General features: G+C 41.6%; 1 protein-coding gene across 3 annotated transcripts in view; it reads right to left on the bottom strand.

Annotated features, from left to right (window-relative positions):
* Positions 1 to 1371: 1371 nt before the first annotated feature.
* The window catches only part of HSPBAP1 (HSPB1 associated protein 1), a 51071-nt gene continuing 31294 nt past the window's right edge, over positions 1372 to 21148 (bottom strand). For all 3 annotated transcript variants that reach the window (XM_072964006.1, XM_072964004.1, XM_072963997.1), the window contains exons 5-9: positions 14119 to 14255; positions 8259 to 8430; positions 5230 to 5313; positions 2094 to 2204; positions 1372 to 1967 (exon numbers count right to left, since the gene is read on the bottom strand). In XM_072964006.1, the coding sequence (XP_072820107.1) occupies positions 1437 to 1967; positions 2094 to 2204; positions 5230 to 5313; positions 8259 to 8430; positions 14119 to 14255 (1035 nt within the window). In that variant the 3' untranslated portion in view covers positions 1372 to 1436. The remainder of the gene's footprint in view (positions 1968 to 2093; positions 2205 to 5229; positions 5314 to 8258; positions 8431 to 14118; positions 14256 to 21148) is intronic.

The following is a 21148-nucleotide window of genomic DNA, read 5'->3' as shown; positions in this document are numbered from 1 at the left end:
CTGAATTCACTGAAATGACCTATTCTGCTCCATTAAAAAGAAATGCTGGTCTCACCCACTAAATTGATTTTATAACTTGCTAACGAGTCACAATCTACAATTTGAAAAACAATGGTCAGAGGAGTAGCAGAGATAAAAAAAATGCCTGAAGACAAAGATGTATCTATTTCTGCAATGGCAGTATACCTACTACAGATAACAAGCATCTTGCCCTTAACTACAACATCCTCTGACCCAATGTTTTTGATAGAGTAATGCCAACAAGTTCTCCTTTTTAAAATAGTCCACTCAAATATTGAATGAGCACCTACCATGTGCTGGGCACTGATCAATGCTCTGCAAATACAGCAATAATCAAAGCAAAGTCCAAACCCCATGCAGCAGCATTCTCGTTGAGGGAGACAGAAAATCATCATACCAAGTAAAAGTATCTACAGTGGTCAGATGGTGGTAAGTGCTACAGAAGGGTTTTTTCCAGACCCTTCTTTTCCTGGGCATGTTCACCTCCCTCCCTCCCAGAGAGCACATATTTTCTTTGGATTTACTGATACCCTCAGTGTGAAGACTGAGAAGGATGGGGCAAAGTCAATTCTTCTTGAAAGGTGACTTTAATGCATCTTTTCTGTTCTGTGTTTGTTTGATAAATGGTTACTGAGATCAGTGTTTTTATCATTTTTAAATTCCTAGACAGTAACAGTTATCCCCACATCTTGCAAATGTAATGGAGAGTGGGATCAATTTCACTACACCAAGCTTTTACTTAGTTTCAGGAGTCAGTAGCATCTGGCCCTTTTTATTCCCAAGGCTGGTGTTCCTAGATGTTCCAGTTCCTTCCACCAGGAGGCCTCAAATAGGACCCCCACCTATTTTCTCCTGATTGGTGTCCTGCTCTGGATGACGAGGGTTAACCAGTGAGAATTCTGCAGGTGTGAGAAGTGTGATCACTTCAGAACAAGGCTAGAATTCACCCAAAGGATGTGTTAGATCAGGGACTGGCAAACTTTTTCTGTAAGGGGACATAGTGAATATTTTCAACTTTGCAAGCCACACAGTCTTAGTCACTACTCAACTCTGCCACTGTAACCCTAAAAGCCACCACAGATAATATGTAAATGAATGGCATGGCTGTGTTCCAATAAAACTTTGTTTACAAAAGTAAATAGCAGGCTGATCCCTGCTTGAGGCTGATGGAAAGACTAATTCTTGTTGAGAACACTTAGGGCTTACACTTGAGATCTGAAGGGGTGAGAAGGGAGGGAAAGGCACTGAACAAAGAGGCCTACAGATGGCCGAAGAGCAGTATGTATACAAGAAGGTGGCAGAGACTAAAATGTAACTGGTATGAATAGTATATTTATACCAATGTGCAAATTGACCTTTTGATGCTCCATCTTTTATTTAAAAATTGTATTATTTAAAAACGTTTCTATTAGAGTTCACAAACTTCTTTGAATCAAAAGTTGTGCCACTATCCTGGTTACCTGTGGATTTACCAAGCAGTCCAGCAAATCATCGGTAGAAATGAATGTCTGGGATGGGGCCAGAGTGCTATTTGAAGCAGTCTGTTCCACAGCTGCATTCTCACTTTCACTTACCATTCGTTGCCTCTTGGTATAATGCAGTTTTCCCGAGCGTCCTCCATTTTTGCCAACAAAGTCTTCACCATCCCTTTCAAATATGCCTCCTCTTTCTGAGGGTGGTTCTTGGGAACTTGGGATTACAGGAACCAGATCAGGGCCAAAGGGACTTGCTGCTTCCTGTTTCACTGTTCCCGAGGTTAAGCTGGGTCTTCCAGTTGGTTCTGCCTCCATGTGGTTGTGCACATTTAACTCTTCCTTTATCCTGTGCTCTCTGTTTGTTCTCAGTGCTTGGGTTTCTACTACCTGAGATGTTCCATAATGATCAAAAAAAGCTGAAACTGCTCCATTTAAGTAGCGACAATTGACTTCATGGGATGTTTCCTCAACCTAAGGAAAAAGAAAAACCTTTTCAAATGGTTATATGCCCTTACATAAGTTGGAAAAGAAACGTCCTGGCCAGGGTTGATTTATCACAGGACACTCACCGCCATGAAGAAAGCCAGAAGGGCCTACCTCAGTTGGGTTTAACCAAGCTCTGGTGTTATGCGGGTTCTCTGCGGTTTTCAGGGCACACACAAGTACGCGGGTGACTGCCTCTTCCACGCGGGCTTGGTGGTCCTCTTCCTAAGTCGAGATTTTAAAAAAAGACAGTTTTTCATTTGTCTCTGTGTCTCATTGCTTAAAACAGAGAGTAGAGTCTCTGAATTGTATGTTCTGTTCTCTCATTAACATCAGCTTTGTTACTGAAGGAATGAATACGTGGTTGGCAAGACCACAGTTTTCATGCATTCATTATCCTCTGGCACCTGGAAGAGCTGGAGGATGCTCACCAGTATCCTGTCTATAAGACATAGGCCTCAAATATGAACCACCTTGGGATATTTTTTCCCCGTCTTTTCCATTCTCTGACGTCTTCAAAGTTAAAAGAAAAAAAATATTACATACAGAGGAATAATCCCTATAGAGTTTGATGAGCTAATTTTTTGAGGAATGGGAAAAAATTATAACACACATTCATGGCCCCAAGAATGAGATGGCTAAACGTGTAAATCTGTTTTTTTAAGGACACAATAAGTATAAACCATGGCATTAATGATAAATTATATTAAAATCAGTAACTTTTGTTCATCAAAAGATACCATAAGGGAAAAAAACCAGCCAGATGTCTGTAACACGTATAATTATATGAGATGAATGTGAAGAATATATAAAGAATCTGCCCCCATCAACAAGACAAATGATCCAATTTTTTTAAATGGGCAAAAGACATGAAGACAAACATTTCAAAAAAAGGAGAAAACAATCATACTACTAATAAACACATGAAAAAAAGCTTAACTTCATTAATAATCAGGGAAATGCAAATTGAGAAACCCATAAAACTGGCAAAAGAGGGTCTGATAATTCCAAACGGTGGAGAAATGGGCATTGACGGAAATCTTATACACTGATGGTGGGAGTGCAAACTGATCGAGCCATCTGGAAAACATGTTGGCATTATCTTATAAATTTGAATATTGTATACCCTACAGACCAGCAATTCTACTCCTAGAAATATACACATTCTCTAGAGAAACTCTTGCACATGTGTACAAGCATATTCAATTTATAAAAGCAAAAATTGGAAACAACCCAATTATCCACGAACAGAAAAATGAACCAATAAATTGTGGTACATTAACACAAGAAGATATTACACCACAGTGAAACAGCTAAAGGTGACAACACAGATGAATCTGAGAAACATAACATTCAATTTAAACTTCAAAAAAGCAAATCCCCAAGATGAGACACCATTTCACACTAGGATGGCTATAATGAGAAAGACAGATAACAAGTGTCGGTGAGGATGTGGAGAAATCAGAACGTTCACACATTGCTGGTGGGAATGAAAATGGTGCAGCTGCTCTGGAAAACAGCCTGGCAATTCCCCAAAAGGTTAAGTGTAGAGCTACAAGATATTTAATTTTATGAGTCAACTTGGTTAGGCTATGGTGCCCAACTGTCTAGCCAAACATTAGTCTAGATGCTGCAGTGAAGGTATTTTGTAGATGTGATTAACACTTACAGTCAGTTGACTTTAAATAAAGGAGATTATCCTCAATAATGTGGGGGGACCTCATTTAATCAGTTGAAGGCCTTAAGGGCAAAATCTAGAGAAGAAGGAGATTCTGACTCAAGATTGTAACAGAAATCCTGAGTGAGTTTCCAGCCTGCCAGTCAGCCTCACAGATTTTGGACTCCAGACTGCAACTTCAACTCTTGTCTGAACTTCCCGCCAGCTGGCCTGCCCTGGGCTCATGTACCACATGACCCAGCGAGTCCATTTCTATGTGCAAACCCAAGGGAAATGAAAACATACATCCACACAAAAACTTGTACACGAATGTTAACGGCAGCATTATTCATAATAGCCCAAAGCAGACACAACCCAAATGTCCATCAACTGACGAGCAGATAAACAAAACGTGGTATATCTATACAATAAAATATTTTTTAGCTATAAAAAAGGAACGAACTACTGAAACATGCTATGTGGACGATTCTTAAAAACATTATACTGAGTGAAAGATGTCAACCATAAAAGATGTCCCCTTCACATATTTAAAAAAGAAAAAATATTCTGTATAGTTTTAGAAATAATGGGTACAGTTACAAGCAGGCAGATGACAGCTCCACTGCTCAGCAATGGAATGAGCCATCCTGGGAGGCAAAGCAACTGCCGAGGCTATTGGAGATGGGACTTTGGCACTAGGAGTGGACATTGCTCTGATTTCAATTCAGCACGCTGCAAGCAGAATTTCTAACTGTGAGTCTACTGATCTCCCGTTGTATCTCTCCCCCAAAGGCTGCAACTCTTTTCTAAGCCCACACAGTAGAGCTTCCTGTTACAGTATCCTTATGCTCCCCCTATGCCGAAGTCCTTCTCATTACCAAAGGATAAGAAAAGCCTGACTGAGCGGGGAAGGGTGCAGCAGCCAACGAGAAGTGAGACATACAATCAAGGCTTTGGGTACAGGAGAACAGAGATGCATTCAAGGCCTCAGGTTAATGAGGGCAGAGGTGCAATCAAAGCCTCTGGTTAAGGAGTGCACAGATGCAACGAAGCCTCGACTTGAGCCATGGCAGCCATTCTAATTGTCAAGTCAAGCAGGCAGCCAGGATGAAGCATAGCATACTGGAGGGGAAAAGCCTTTGGCAGAAATGAAATGATAAAAACCCGGTGCTGAAAGACTGCTTGGAGAAAATGTGTAAGTCAGGACTGGGATTTCTGCAATTAGTAATGAGGACCCTGAACCAAGAAGCAGATATTTCCAGCCCAGATGGTGTGGAGGGGACCGGCAATGCGGGAAGCATGTGGCAGATGCAGCCAAGCCCAGCACAATTCTCCTGACCGCACTGGTCAAGGGAGGAGACCTGGCACACCAACACCAGGGCCCACTGGGTGCCCTTCAAAGAAAGAGAGTGGTGCCTCGCAAAAATCCTATTTCCAACCTCACCATCCATTAACAGAGCACAGAATACATAAATTACAGCACAGTGAAACAAAGTCACACTGGAATGTTGGTTAAAATTTATCACCAAGTTCTACAGACAGGTGTCGTATATCTTAAAAGCAAGGAGATCACATTTATTATAAAAAAATTACCAGTTCAATCCATGAGTTTATACTGACAGTGACAGAATCAATGGATTCCACATAATGCCACCAGTGTCTGGGAACAAACAGAACCTGAAAACCAAACAAAAAATAGTTAGCACCAGAACAGGACATTTTATTTTTATATCAGAATCAGACCCTAATTGAAGTTTCCAGGAAAAAAATGAATAAATGAATTTACAGTAATACTGCAATAGGAAAGGGAAACAAGGAAAAAAACCCACAATCCTTTTATTCCTTTTTTGTTATTAACAAGTTTGCATGTTCTACAAAGGATATCACCAGCTTCTCCAGTCTCCACTCTCCTTAATCCTGGACCTTCTCTGTCTGTATCCAAATCTTAGTAAAGGATTCTGAGATTGTAACATTTCCTCCTTTCCATCATATAATAGTTGTATGCATTCTGAGAAAGGGCATGGGTACAAATATAGGACATAGATTCTGCCTTCTCACAGTCTAAAGTCTAGCCAATGAAAAAATATTATATAGAAAGGTGGCATCGTACAAGTGGTAAATCAGAGGAGTGAACACTGGGGCTAGAGAACTTCAGAGTAGGGAGAAGCAGGCGTGGACCAGGGAGGTCAGGGCAACCTGGATGGAGGAAGTGTGACCGAACCAGGACTAGGAGAGCGTGAGGACAGGCCAGGTGGGAGAAGTGGGCAAGGGAGGTGGGGATGCGGAAGGATAGCAAGCAGGCCAGTCTTACTGCTGCAGAAGGAGAAATGGGAAATAAAATGGGAGAAAAGGTAAGGGCCAGCAGAGGGCCCTGAATTCAGAATAAAGAATCTGGATTTTATCCTGTAGGCATTATGAGTTGCTGAGAAGTTGTGAGTAGGAGGATGGGTGAAACAGTGACATCAGGGAGAGTCTGGGAAGGGCAAGACTTCCTTGCAATGGTCCAATTAGTAAATTAAATGTTAAGATTTAAGTAGGAAGGGGAGTAAACAAAAGCAATGGGCAGGGTCAAGAAGGACTGTGTTTGTCTAGACTTGGAACGAGATTTCAAATGGAAGGCTGAGTAGAGCAGATGGAGATGTTCCCAAGTTTTGGGCTCTGGATTTAGGAAAATGGTGGCTCTTGCTATGGACAGGTGGAGATGGGAAGAGAGCTCCTTTTAGGAGAACTGGGCACTAAAAACAGCCACTTCAGCCACTGGATTTAGTCATCAGGAGGTCAAGAATGTCCTATCACAGCATATACCTTCCGTAAAGTGGTAAGAGGGACAGCCAGTTTATGACGGATTAAGGAATGAGCATGATATAAGGAAAACTGATTGAACAGACAGAAACACTCATTCAAATGTGCCTGTTAAAATAGAAGAAAAACAACTGGCAGCCTCTTCACATCCACTAGAACGGCTGTAGTTGTTGTAGTAGTAAGAGTAACAACAACAACAATAATAATGGAAAACAACAAGTGTTGGTGAGGATATGAAGAAATCTGAACCCTCATACATTGCTGGTGGGAGTGCAAAATGGTGCAGCTGCTGTGGAAAAGTTTGGCAATTCCCCCAAAAGCTGAACAGAGTTACCATATGACCCAGCAATTCCACTCCTATATATATACACAAGAGAAACAAAAACATATGTCCACACAAACTTATACACAAATGTTCACAGCAGCATTATTCATAATAACCCAAAAGGAGAAACAGCCCAAATATTCATCAGCTAATTAATGGATGAATAAAATGTGCATCCATGTAATGAAATCTATTCAGCCATAAAAAGGACTGAAGTACTGATAACACTCTACAGCATGGATGAACCTTGAGGACATTATACTTTGTAAAAGACGCCAGACACCAAAGGCCACAGATGGTACAACTGCACTTATGTGAAATGTCCAGAACAGGTAAATCTATACAGAAAGAAAACAGGTAAGTGTTTGTCAGGGTCTGCGGGGACAGGTGAATGCGGAGTGACTGCTTACGGGTCAAGGCAGCTTAGTCAGACTGGTGGAGCTGGAGCCCTGGAGTGTAAAGGAGGCAGAAAAAGAGCCAGTGAGAAGGGAGCGAAGGAAGGAAAACAAGCAGGGTTGAGGGGCAATCAAGGGAATAACATCTCCTTAAGATAATAAGAAAACCTTCCAAATTGTTAACAAAATATCAAACTTGTAAAGGTGATTTCCCCCGCTGGGTAGCAGCATTAAGTATTACACCTTTGGAAATGTTTCAGAGACAGTTACAAAAGCAACATCCATTCTTGCTTAAAAGCACATCATTTTCAGCAAATATACCATTTATATGTGGACTGTAAAAAATAATACAAATGAATCTATACACAAAACAGAAACAGACTCACAGACATAGAAAACAAACTTATTTACCAAAAGGGAAGTGTCAGGGAGGGACAAAACAGGAGTATGGGATTAACAGATACAAACCACTATGCACAAACTAGATAAGCTACAAGGATTTACTGTGTAGCAAAGGGAACTATATTCAGTATCTCGTAATAACCTATAATGGAAAATCATCTGAGAAAATATATGAATATATAACTGAATTACTTTGCTATATATCTGAAACTAACAATATTTTAAATCAACTACACTTCAATTAAAACAAACAAAACCCCAAATCACTCTCAGTTCATTCTGCCTCCGTTGGCCCACTAACTGGATGCTTCTCCACCTGTGTTTGTGGGTCTGGACTCTAAAAAATGGTTGAACAGATGGTAATTGTGAATAAATATTCCAAAAGGGCTCAAGTACCCAAGTCTTGAGGCTTTCTCTTAACCTGAATAAAAGTGAGTGTGTGGTCTCGTCTTCCTCCACAGTCCTTTCTCCTCTTCACCAGCAGGGGGAGCTGTGTTCCCTCCACCCATCTCCTTTCTGTGACCCCTGGAGCAGGGAATTGTGTGCAAAGCCTACAGATGGGGAAGCTACCTTCCAATAGCAGAGCAGCAGGGAGGGAACCTTGCTCATTTGTACTGCTAAGGACGCGGGTAAGGACCTGAAGAAGTTAGAGCTGAGATGTCCACAGACAGGTCACCCATGTGTTGAAGCTCCATTACCTGTCCTGGGCTCAGTGTAACCATATGTCGTCGAGCTTTCTGGAACTGAGGAAAACGCTTTACGTCAGGATTGACAACGTTGATTTTACTGAACACACTAGATTCTTCATAAGGGATTCTAGTTGGATAAAGGAAAGGAGTATCTTCAGGAGGAAAGAGATGCCATCTTTTCCTAATTAAAAAAAGAGAGACAAATTAGTACTCTAAACGTGAGACAACACATGTAAGAGGGCACACTAGGTGTTCATTTTCACTCATTTCCTTCAATCCATAAAGGAATACAGGAGCCACCGCAGGGGTCACCTGGCCCCCTTGTCACCCAGTACTGGAGTCTCCTTGCAGACACCTGGGGAGGTAGGGCAGCAACTAGTGGGGATCCCACGAAGCCCTGAGCAGCCCCTTGGCAAGGACAGGACGTAGTTTGTAAGATCTCTCTTTCCTATCTTAAATCAGAGTCGGCCTCCTCATAGACTGTTTTCATCCCTGAGTCCACCCTTTCAAATCTCTGTATTATCTGATCCAGAGCAAGCACCCATGGTTCTATCCACCAGACAGTTTCCAGACTTCTCTCTGTTTGCATTGTAAATTCCTTAAGTTAAACATTTGTTCAGTTAATCCATCAAGGAAGAGAAATGCACAAATGATGCCACACAGCTAAAAAGTAGTACAATACAGGAATTTTCAAGAAGACAAAACTGTGAAATGTTTCAGTCATGTCAAAATTTTTTGAAAAATAGATGTGGTGAATTTTAACTCATATAACACCAGACACTCCCATACTTTGAGCCAACAGAGTAAGGACATCTGAGACAGAGGGAGAAGTATGAAAAAGGAAGAGACACAGACAGATGTGGAAGCAAAGAGAGAGAAAACCTAATTCTGAGACAAGCTCTAAAGCCCTCAAGTGACCCCTGGTAGTTACAGTGGGGCCATCATGCCTTTCAATATAGCCGACTGCCATTCTCAATCTAGAGACAGTACATTAAAGTCTTATTTTGCCTTAGAGATGATAATGCTGCTCCCTTCCATTGGACCTAAGACTAGTTTGGAAGAGTGTCAGAGCCGGAAGGACCCTAAGAGATCACCAGTCTAACCTCACTTTCAGAGAAGTAGAGGAGGGAGCCAGGACTTGCTTGGACTCATTCACGGGGCTCGCAGTTAGTGGTGGACGCAGCACCAGGTCACAGATCTCCAGATCCTACACCACAGCTGTGTTTCCCAAAGGAACAGCCAAAAATAACCATCCCATACAATTTGCTTTGCTTGGTTTAAAATGTAATATGTATGCATCCTTGTCTTGTTAAGCAGAAAAGGTTGTCAATCATCATGTCATCTCCTGCTCACAAACCTCTCATGGTTCTGATGCTGAAAGAACAGAGAATAAGTAGTACTTGCCTGGGAGTTAAGACCCTCAGGTTCCATCCTGCCCTCCCTGCCTAATCCCTCTGTCTCGAAAGCACAATTTACACGGATGACTCACAGGGGTCTCTGTGCACCCCATGCCTTCCTAGGGCTTTGCTCATGCTGGTCCCTCTGCTCCTCCCACCTGGGTCTCCTGAACATTCACCTATCATTCAAAACCCATCTCAAGGGGCAGCTCCCCTCTGAATCTTCCCTAATCTTTCCCATGCAAATGCTACCTCTTTTACTTTTCAGTTCCACAGCTCTATGAAACCTTCCTCAAGTACACGTTCACTCTGCCTATATGTACATACAGCAACCTGCGTGCTTGCCTGCATTCTAACTGCACACTGTCTCAGCTTGGACAGTGTCTCACTCATTCACCTGTTTCCACTGTAACACATGGTACCTGCACAGCATGGCACTCAATGAATATTTATTGAACAGTTATTTCATTACTCGAGAGCTATGTGAGGCCAGAAAATATGTGCTCTCACAAAGTTAAAGTTACATTAGTTTTATATCATAGAAAGAACCCAGGTATTTTTTGGTAATGGTTTTCCAACTGAATTTCTCTGGCTTGTGTCCCAATTCAGAACACACAGAAAGCAACTACTTAAAATAATGCCCTCTCTAATAAAGTTTATGTTTCAGAATATTAAGTCCCAAAGGGCAGGGACCAGGCACACTTGATTCACTGTTGCATCCACAGCGCATAATAATGCACCTGAGATGTTCTAAGCCCTTTAATAAAGACTTGATGAATCCAGGAGGCAGTCTTATGCCATTTTACAGTTTTCAAAGAACTTCGCACACGGGGGAGCTGTTCAAGACAGCAGCAGAGGGAGAGCCGGAACTTATCTCCTCTCACAGACACAACAAATACACACGTACACACAGGTCAATTCCCTCTGAAAAGAGCCTGAGAAATAGCTGAATACCTGCTCCCCAACAAAGAATAAAAAGGACTAAGGACATCGAGATGGGTAGGAGAGGCAGAGAGACACTCTCGCCCAAACCCTGACCCCTGGCGAGGTGGCACGCAACAGGGAGGGACCTCACCAGACGGGAGTGAGGGGCTGGCACCCTACGCCAGGAGCCCTGGCCCCTGAGATCTACGCCACAGAGATGAGCCCCCCAAGCTCCTGGCCTAGAACACCAACAGGACAGATGTCTGAGGGTCCCATAGTGCCACAGGAAACTGAGATTTCCCTCTTAAGAGGCTCATGGACAGTTTCACTTGCTCCCAAAATCCAGCAAAAGAACAGCAATTTGAAAAATGCTGAGACTATATGTGAAGGAAAGTCATTTAGAATCTGAAAGTAATCACTGAAGGGGTGGGGGACAGTGGAAATGTTCCCCAGAGACAGAAGTGCTGCCAGACACCGTCAGTGTGCTCCCCCCACCTAACCTGCTAGCACAGGTGGCCAAGCTCGGTGACTGCAGCTCTCCCCTGGGCGTGGGGGGAGGGTGTAGCTCGGTGGAGAGTGCATGCCCAGCATGCACGAGGTCCTGGGTTCAAGCCCAGTGCCACTATTAAAATAAATAAATAAATAAGCCAAATTACCTACCCCCTGCAAAAAAAGAAAAAAAAGAAAAAAAACTTGGGATGAAAAAAAGTTACTACCAACTTAAAAGAGACTATTATTCACACAGGACGTTATATGTGAACTTCATGGCGACCACAAAGAAAAAACTTACAGTAAATACACAAAAGAAAATGAGAAAGGAATCCAAACATAACACTAAAGAAAACAATCAAACCACAGGGGAAGAGAGAAAGAGAAGAAAGGGACAGAGAAGAACTACAAAAACACCCAAAAACAATGAACAGAATGGCAATAAACATACCTATCAATAATATTCCTTCCAAGTGCACATGGAGCGTTCCCCAGGATAGTGTACATGTTAGGCCGCAAAACAAGTCTCAGTAAATTTAGGAAGCCTGAAATCATACCAAGCATCTTTCCAACCAGAACAGTATGAAACCAGAAATCAATTACAAGGAGAAAACTTAAAAAACCCACAAATACATGGAGACCAAACAACATGCTACTGAACAAGCAATGGGTCAAGAAGAAATCAAAGAGGAAACTAAAAAATACCTTGAAACAAATGAAAATGGAAACACAACTTTTCAAAATCTATGAGACATAGCAGAGCAGTTCTTAAGAGGGAAGTTCACAGCAATACAGGCTTAGCTCAAGAAACAAGAAAATTCTCAAAGAAATGATATAACTTTACATTTAAAGGAACTCAGAAAGAACAAAGCCCAAAGTTAGTGGAGGGAAGGAAATAAGAAAGACCAGAGAAGAAATAAATTAAATAGGAACAAAAAAATAATGGATCTATGAAATTAAGAGCTGGTTCTTAAAAAAAAAAGAGCTGGTTCTTTGAAAAGATAAACAAAATGGACAAACCTTTAGTCAGACTCAACAAGAAAGAGAGGCCCAAATAAATAAGTATATCTGCAAATGATATATCCAATTAGGAGCTGATATCCAAGTACATTAAGAACTCATACAACTCAACATCAAAAAAAACAAACAACCAGCTTAAAAAAATGAGCAGAGGACCTGAATAGAATTTTCCAGAGAAGACTGATGGCCACAGGCACATGAAAAGATGTTCAACATCACTAATCATCAAGGAAATGCAACCCAAAACCACAGTGAGATATCACCTCACACCCGTCAGAATGACTATTATCAAAAAGACAGGAAACAACAAATGTTGGTGAGAAAAGGGAACCTTTGTGCACTGTTGGTGGCAATGTAAATTGGTGCAGCCTCTATGGAAAACAGTATGGCGGCTCCTCAAAAAACAAAAAATATAGAACTATCATATAATGCACCAATTCCACTTCTGGGTATTTATCTGAAGAAAATGAAAACACTAATATGAAATATATATGTACCTCCATGTTCACTGCAGCACTATTTACAACAGCTAAGATGTAGAAGCAACCTAAGTGTCCAATGATAGACAAATGGATAAAGAAGACATGGTGTATATACATATGTCACAGTAATATATGGAATATTACTCAGCCATAAAAAGAATGAAATTCTGCCATTTGTGCCAACATGGATGGATCTAGAGGGTATTACACTAAGTGAAATAAGTCAGACAAAAAAAGACAAATACCGTATGATTTCACTTAAATGTGGAATCTTAAAAAACAAATGAACAAACAAACCAGAAACAGACTCTCAGATACAGAGAACAAATTGGTGGTTTCCAGTGCAGAGGGCGAGGGAGGAAGGGCAAAACAGATGCACGGGATTAAGAGGTACAAGCTTCCAGCTACAAAATAAGTAAGTCACAGGGATGTTCGTACAGCACAGGGAATATAGTCAATAACGTAATAACTCCGCATGGTAACAGACAGTAAGCAGACTTCTCAAGGTGATCATTTAGTAATGTATAAAAACATCGAATCCCTATGTTGCATACCTGAAACTAACATAATAGTGTATGACAATTATAATTCAATTTAAAAAACCCCCAAACAAACAAAAAAACCAAAGTACTTCGCATATGCAATCTATTCACGTACTTCCTCACTGTTTCTTTTGGATCCAGCCACAATCCTCTCTGAGTCTAAAAGGTCTGAGAACTTGGATATGGCTATTTTCCCCTCTGTGCTATTCTGTAGATGTCCCAAAAGGCCAGGAGAGGAGACTGGGACATCATTAATTAGGGGAAAATAAGGCTGCACATAGAACATTCTAAGTATATCCTCCAAGCAACAGAATCACTTAAACTCACATAACTCCTGGAGCCAGGAACTATCAAAAAGATTGCCCGCCTTAGCCCTCCCATCACTTAAGATCCACAGGCAGATGGAGATAAAACTACCTAAGGTGATACGATACTGCATTGTGCCTCCACGCTGGCACAAACTAAAGTTTAGAGTTGAAAGGGGCCATAAATACCATCTGGTCCAGTAGTTCTGAAACCAGGCTCCCTGGCATCCCCTTAGGAGCCTGAGGGTAGTAGCAAGGCCTCTTCCTTTCAACAACCTGCTCTGGTCTATTTTATTTAGGTTTGAAGAAAGGGTGTTCCTGCTTTCAAATAAAATTTTGTGAACTACTAAAGCAGACTCATATTACAGAGCTAAGCAGACAACTGTCTCGCTGAACTGGGAGTGGACTCCTGGAGTTCTAGGATCAGCTTTCTGAAAGTAAACCTGATCATGGCTGAAAGACACAACACATGCAAATCACCATTTAAACTGTCCCCTTACTTTGCAAAGGAGGAGACTGGAGCCAGGGGTTAGGTGATCTGTGCTGATTGTGAGGCACGCTGATAGGATGGAGCTGGGATTAAACCTTGGAGCCCTGCTGCCTACCTGATACTCATTCCTCTTCCTGTGCAACACACACACATACACACTCTCTCTCTCTTCATCTCTCCCTCATGCATGCACATGCATGCACATGCATTTGTGCATTACCTTCCTTGTACCTGGAAGACTAGGTTGCAACCATAGGAGTCCAGATGACAAGGTGTGTGGGCCCCCATGGAGCCAATCCACAATGTACTTTCCCGTCCATTTCTTCCAGGAAACCCGAAGTCAGACCATATCACATCCTATTTTGAAAATAAAATGACAGCCCATCAAGAACCAACCAACTTTGCTGCACAGTAGTGTTACACATCTTCACTTTCACATCTGGTTTGGGGCACTTGGAACACTCCCTTATAGAAAACGCTACATACGGAGGAGGTTAGGTTTCCAGGGCAGTCTTTGCAGTCTTTTTAACCAATAACAAATCTGCATTACCTCACTAATAGTAGTTATTCAGCAAATATTTACTGTCTGCCTACAACACGCCTGGCATTGTTCAAGAAGCGTGTGATGAATCAATAAAAAAAAATGCCCACCCAAATGAAGCTTACATTTTAGAGGCTGGAGACTGACAATAAACACAGTCATGAAGATATCTAGGGGAACTGCCTCAGACAGCAGGAACAGCAATGGAAAAAAAAGATTTTTTTTTTTAATCTCTAAAGCTCAGCTCAGGAAGCCAGGAAGGCATATTCCCTCTAAGCAGTACAGGTATTTCGAGGCATGTATTAACTTTTTGTACATCAACGACCACAGGAAAGAAGTCTTCTCCTAGGTTAGTGGAGTTACTTAAAACTATCAATGCTGGCGCCTTAGTCCATACCTACTAAATCGGAGTCTCCAGGTAGGGGAGGCACAGCATATCTTTTGAAATACTTTTGCTATGCAACTCAAGAGTCACGAACTCCTTAAGTGTAGTGAACTTTCAAACAGAGACGGCACAGTGCTTTGAATCTGGCACTCCTTATGTCCAGTTCTGTGGACAGACCGTGCCCAAGTCAATTACTGACCCACAAATAGCACCTGATCCAGTAGTTCTCAAACCAGGCTCCCTGGCATCCCCTTAGGGCCCTGGGGGCAGCAGGAAAGGCTCTTCCTTTCAACGAACTGCTCTGGTCCATTTTCTTTTCGTTTGAAGGAAGAAGGGTGTTCCTGCTTTTAAAGTTAGAAAACTATAAATGTAGTTTGACATAAACTCAAATCCAATGGAAGTTAAAATATATATAAGCTAGAAAAGAAAAAGAACATACCAGGGAATCAGACAGGATGGTTTTGCTTTTGTTTTTTGTTTGTTGTTTTTTGAATCATGAATTTTTCCTATTGAGTTTTAAAAACAAACAAAGAAAACAAAAAACACTTCTACATGCGGAACATGGTCTTAAATGCTGACATTACTTTTACCAGTATCTTCAATCTGTATTTTTTTTTAATTTTTAGAGGCAAGGCATTAATATTATTCAAAGAGAAAGGATTTTGGAGAGACATTTTAATAGATGGTTTTGAGGAAGACTAGAAAAAGTATTTTCATTTTTGTTTTGAGTGATGAAAATAGCAGAGTATGTGTATATAACTGATATGTTATAAAAGGGGAAGTTTTTACAATCAGCACTACTATAAACGCACATGGCTCATATACAGCAGCTCCAGTGGGTGGGAAAGATCGTGTCCCCTCTGGATAAAGCCCACAAGCTCCATGCAGGGAGCTTACCTCTGTTTCCCAATGCCTAACATGATAACCTGGTTCAGGGTAAGTGCTTAAAACATTGGCTGGTTGGGAAGGAAAGAAGAATCTGCTGGCTTTTTCTGGGTAAATGGTTCAAGTCAAGAACATTTGTGAGCATCTATTACATACCTGGTATGACACAGAATGTTTGGAATATGAAGATTAATACAACATAGGCCCTCCTTTCAAATCTAATAATGGAAGACAGTCCCATAAATGGACCCTTCCAATATAATGCAGCATGTGCTCTGACAGAAGTGAGCAGAGGGTGTGCTAAGATCACAGAACAAGAGCTCTGGTCCAAGGAGGGGGCTTCTAATGAACTTGGTCCTTGTTGAACAATTCAGCACATCTCAGTTTGGAATTTAAAGGCAGCTGAAAGACACGCAGTATAAAAACAAAAAATGGGGATCTGCCTTACCTAAGAAGAGGCTGGTTTAAGTGATTCTTAATCTTCTTATAGATACACCCCTTTGGGGGAATCTAATGAATGCCAACACCGCTCTCCTCAGAGAACTACACACACACACACACACACACACACACACACACACACTCTTCCACATACACTGAGAGAGTCGGTGGACCAACTCCAGGTGAGAAATATTTCTACAGGGTGAGGGGTGACTGATTATGAAAAACTAACACGAGCCTTCCCTGATCTCTTATCTAACACAGAAATTACCAAAAAAGGAAAGATTGTTTTGGAATGATTAGATCAGGGTGACCTAAACTACCTAAAATTCAGCTGCAAGTTGGGTGGGAAAATCGGAGGATGAAGGGTTTGGGGGAAAGTGGCAGAGAGAGAGTGACTCAAAGTAAATTTGTCAAAAAATAGACAGCATCCAGGGCACCTATTTTGGTTTTCCTTCCCCCGGGCTCTTGAGATTTGGGACTTTCTTGCCAATTGAGGTCAGCCACTTACTTGCAGGCAGTCAAACATCTAAAATCAGTGCAGGCCCAGGAGGAGTCTGTCTTGGGTCTTGCTAGAGACAAATGCCCCTGTTAGGCAGCTCCATCAGTGAAACTAATACAGGTGCCTGGGGGGCGGGTGACCCATCCTGGAGTCTATTCCCACTTCCACTTCAAGAGTTGGAAGCGTCTTTAGAAATCATCTCTATCCATGAAATTCTATCCTACATCATCCTTGAAAAGAGCAAGCGTCTGGCTGATGGCTCACTACAAAATCAGTATCTGCTTTCTGGTGTCTTCCAGAAGGAGGCCCGAGATTTTCTTTCTACAGACAACAGGTTTATTTTCTCTTCTGTCAATAACTGCTAATCTGAAAAACTGTCATGCCTTCGCCTTTATCTTTCTCCTTTTTTAAAATACCAGACTCAGTAGCATTAACTTTTCCTTCCAGTTTCTCTCTTCTCGACTGCCTTTGCCAAAAGCCCTCTTAAAGTCTGGCTCCCCAGGATGAACCCCAGACAGAGCCCATGTAGTACCTTGTACGTGGGTCTCAACATTCTGTGATCTGGACATTATACTATCACAGAGCCTTTTTTTTTTTTTAAAGCAACTGGATCATACCATAGCTAATCTGGGGCTTGACTGCCTTTTTCTTATGAAGTGTTGCCTAGCTGTATCTCTTCACTCTTAACAGACTTAAGGAAAAGGCCATGGGGCCTTACATTTATCCTTCTTACATTGAATCTTAAGTTTCTGCCTGGAGTTTTACAATATTTAAATCAACCTATGTACATGACTCCCAAACTTTCACCTCCAGTCCTAACTTCTCTATTTATGACTAAACCTGTATTTCAACTGCTAACAAGCTATCACTATCTGATTATTGAATCCTTGCAATGGACAGGCCCTGACACTAGTATTTTATATGTATTATCTCATTTAATCCTTATGAGATTGAAGGCAGCAATACCCATTTTACATACGTAGAAACATACATAGGGACAGCACTATTAAAATACATGGAGCCATTTTTGTTTGTCATAATGAACAGGACAGGGGTGCCTTGGTATTCAGTGGATGGGGGTCAGGGATGCAGCTCAACACAACAAAAGGGGGTTTGGTATCTTGCACAATTTTCTTAATGCTGAAAAATCCGATCTTTGTTATCTGAGACTAGAATTCTAGCCCTATTTCACTTATCATCAAAGGATTTTTGCATGGTTTTAACACATACTGAATTTTCCTGAAACGTAATTACTAAATAAGTCAAGGGAAGAGTGTACTTTGGGTTTTTGCAGCTTTATCAAGAGCAGTTCACCATTTTGAAAAATTAAGTCACCAACAGTGTTGAATCTCATGACATTTGGGTCAGCAATACATACACCAGTATCAGTCTCTGCTGGTACTGTCCTATCATGGTGACTCTACGTGTACAGATACAAATATACTCATTTAGCCTCATTTCAGAAGGTTAAATATAAAATATTAGAAATATTCTATGGAATTTTATCTTAATTTTTGAAAATTGAACCTTTTCTGTGTAAATAGGTACAAGTATCTGATTAATTCATTACGTCTTCTAGCGTAGTCGTGCTTGAATTTTTATACATTAAATCACATATTTCTGCTTAAATTTTCCTGTTAGTTTACAGCTGGGGCATTTGAATAGTTTTTAAAAATTAGGTGTGGAGGTAATTACATCACCTGCAAACTGCATTTCAAAACAGTAAAGGGGAGGCAGGATCTGACAGCAGACCACGGCTAGACCACCTCTATGGCTTTCCCAGTACAGACCACACACCTCCCTGTCTCTGTTCCTACAGTTCCCTCTGCCTGACTGGTCTTTGTGCTGCTTCTCCCACATCCCAATTCACACTTCTCTTTCAAGACCCAATGTAACTGTCACTTCTTCGAACCCGTCCAATCCCCTCCATGCAATCTGGTCATTTTCTCTTTTGGTCTCTCTTTTCCAGAGAACTTTGATTCTTTGCCTGTCTGACCCATTCTCCTCACAGCAGTGAGAGTGATCATAAAATATCAAATCCTGTCCCCTCCTTGCTCTGCACTCAGAATCAGATCCAAAAGCCCTCTATCAGGGGCCTGCATGACCAGACCCCTCACCTCTCTGACACCTCCACCTCTTTCCATCTCACTGGCCAGGCTTCAATCACAATGGCCTTCTTTCTTTTTTTCCAAAAAGATAAACTTTTCCTTTCCTCAAGGGCTTTGCACATGGTATTTGCTCTGCTTAGAAAACTCCTGACCTTCCCTTCACCTGGCTAGCTTCTCAGTGTTTAGGAATCAGCTTAAATACCACCTCAGAGGAGTCTTCTCAACTTACCCTAAGACAGTCCCTCTCCTGTTACTAGTTACTTCTGCCCATTATTGTTGACTTCCTAACACTTATGACAGCTGGCCAGTACTTGTTAGACTCCCTTGTCTGACTTCTCCACTAGATTGTGAGCCCCCGGAGGAGAAGCGACCAGGGCTGTCTGACTCTCTAGCCCTAGCAGAGTACCTGAAAAACAGGTGTTTGTGGAAAGAATAAATAATCACCCACATTTTACAGTTATTTTCTGTCTCTTGAACACATATTCACCTTGCCAACTCCCACCACTGGCAGAGGATGGCGCACACCACAAAGCTTGAATCTAGTTTGCACACTTATCTACCCTCAACTTTGGCACTTCATTTTTTATTGCTTTGGGAATTTCGCTTCAGGAATTTTTTTCTTGGGCAAATATAGGTCTGGTGGGTATGGTCCTGGGGTTCCTCAGTTATCCTAGGCCAATAATGCCCAAGTCTAAACAATTCTCTAGCACACAGCGGCTGACAACAGCCACCTGGGACAGCCTCACAGAGAACTCAGCGAGCTCCCTCAGGGTCTGCAACATCAGAAGAGGAGCGTCCCAGACCGCAGTGTGCATCGGGGTTGGCCCTGGTTTCTGGACTAAATGGAATATCCATTCAAAATGAGGACATACTGGTTTTAGAGGTCCACTTAACCACATACCTGGGTCTGACTACTTCGTTATTATATTTTTTAGTGTAATCACTGAGTGTTAACACATCAAAACATGCTGTTTATTATAAATTACTTCCTTTAAAATTCTCCTTTATATTATAGGTGAGCCATTTTTAACAATTTCTAAAAATTATGTGAGTAGGTAATTATGTCATCTACACACTGTATGTCAGAATGCAGGGAATGTAGCTCAGAGAGAGCTGAGAACCCCTGCCATGCCACATCTACTTGAATCAGGAAATACTGGTTTGATAATTGTGATATGCTAACAAAGGAGGGAGACTCAAAAAGTACAAGACATAAACATCTCTATTATCAAGAACTTAACAATCTGGTTGAAAACATCAACCTGAAATAACAGCATAAATAAATAAATCACCCCCCCAAATGCCAGAAGACAATTTCTATCATGATCACACAAATGTACAATAAATTAAGAGGTCAAAAGTGGTAGAATTTGGCTTTTGTCCTTCTCTTGATCCTTCAACAAGGAATGATGCATCAGTACTTAATAGGAGATCTGAGCTTTGTTTTTTCCCTCCCTCTGCTTCAATGAGAAGTACAGCAGATTGCCAATCTATCAACCAGGAAATGAAATGACTGTCCATCATCCTGCTCCAGGCATCTGGCCATAGGGCTTCCCCTTGAAATTGCCAGACCTATGGCTGCCTAAGAACTGCTCTTCTCTCTAAGGTCAAAAGCCTCCCTCCCCTGCTGGCAAGGGCATTCTTAGCCATGCACTAAGGATGGTGGTACAGACTCATCCTTGGAACCTTCCCTTTAATGCTACAGTTCTCTCCAGCCCCTATACTTGCTGCATGCAGAGATCCTGGAATAACTGTACTTTCCTTTTAAATTGTAAAACTGCTTCAATTTTTCATGTCTTTTCATGTGCAGGGTGTGGCAGAAACTGCTTATCTTTCTTAATATCTCATTCTTAATTTTACTCAAGGAGATAGTGTGCCCAGCGAGGAGAGAAGACCATTTTCCAGCCTCTCATGCAGTTAAGTGGGGCTATGAGACTAAATTCTAACCATTAAGCAGAAGTTGTTGAGTGGGACTTCTGGGGAGAGTTCCTTAAAAGAGAGGCAGAGAGCTGGGAGTCCACTTTTGTCCTTCCTTCCCCCTTTCTGAAATAAATGTGATGGCTCTCCTGGAACACAAGATGGCTTTGAAGATGGAAGCCATATGCTAAAGACAGAGCAGAAAGACGTAGAAGCTGGGTTTTTTGGTGTGACAAAGCTTCCATTCCAGCCCTGGCTAGCGTACCTCCAAGCTTTCCCGATGTCAGGAAAAAGGTCACCATTATGTGTCTAGTTAGGCAACTTCTTTTCTGGAATTTGTTATAAGCAACTAAGCCTGATCCAAACTGATCTAGGTGGGTAATCCATGGAATCCTGTCTCTTCCCAATAATCTTATTCTGTTAGAGCACTTATCTCAGGTTTGCAGCTAAGCTGGTCCTAAACCCTACACC

This window comes from Vicugna pacos, chromosome 1, assembly GCF_048564905.1.
Source record: "Vicugna pacos chromosome 1, VicPac4, whole genome shotgun sequence".
NCBI classification, from domain to species: Eukaryota; Metazoa; Chordata; class Mammalia; order Artiodactyla; family Camelidae; genus Vicugna; species Vicugna pacos.
This window is presented reverse-complemented; position numbering and strand designations above follow the sequence as displayed.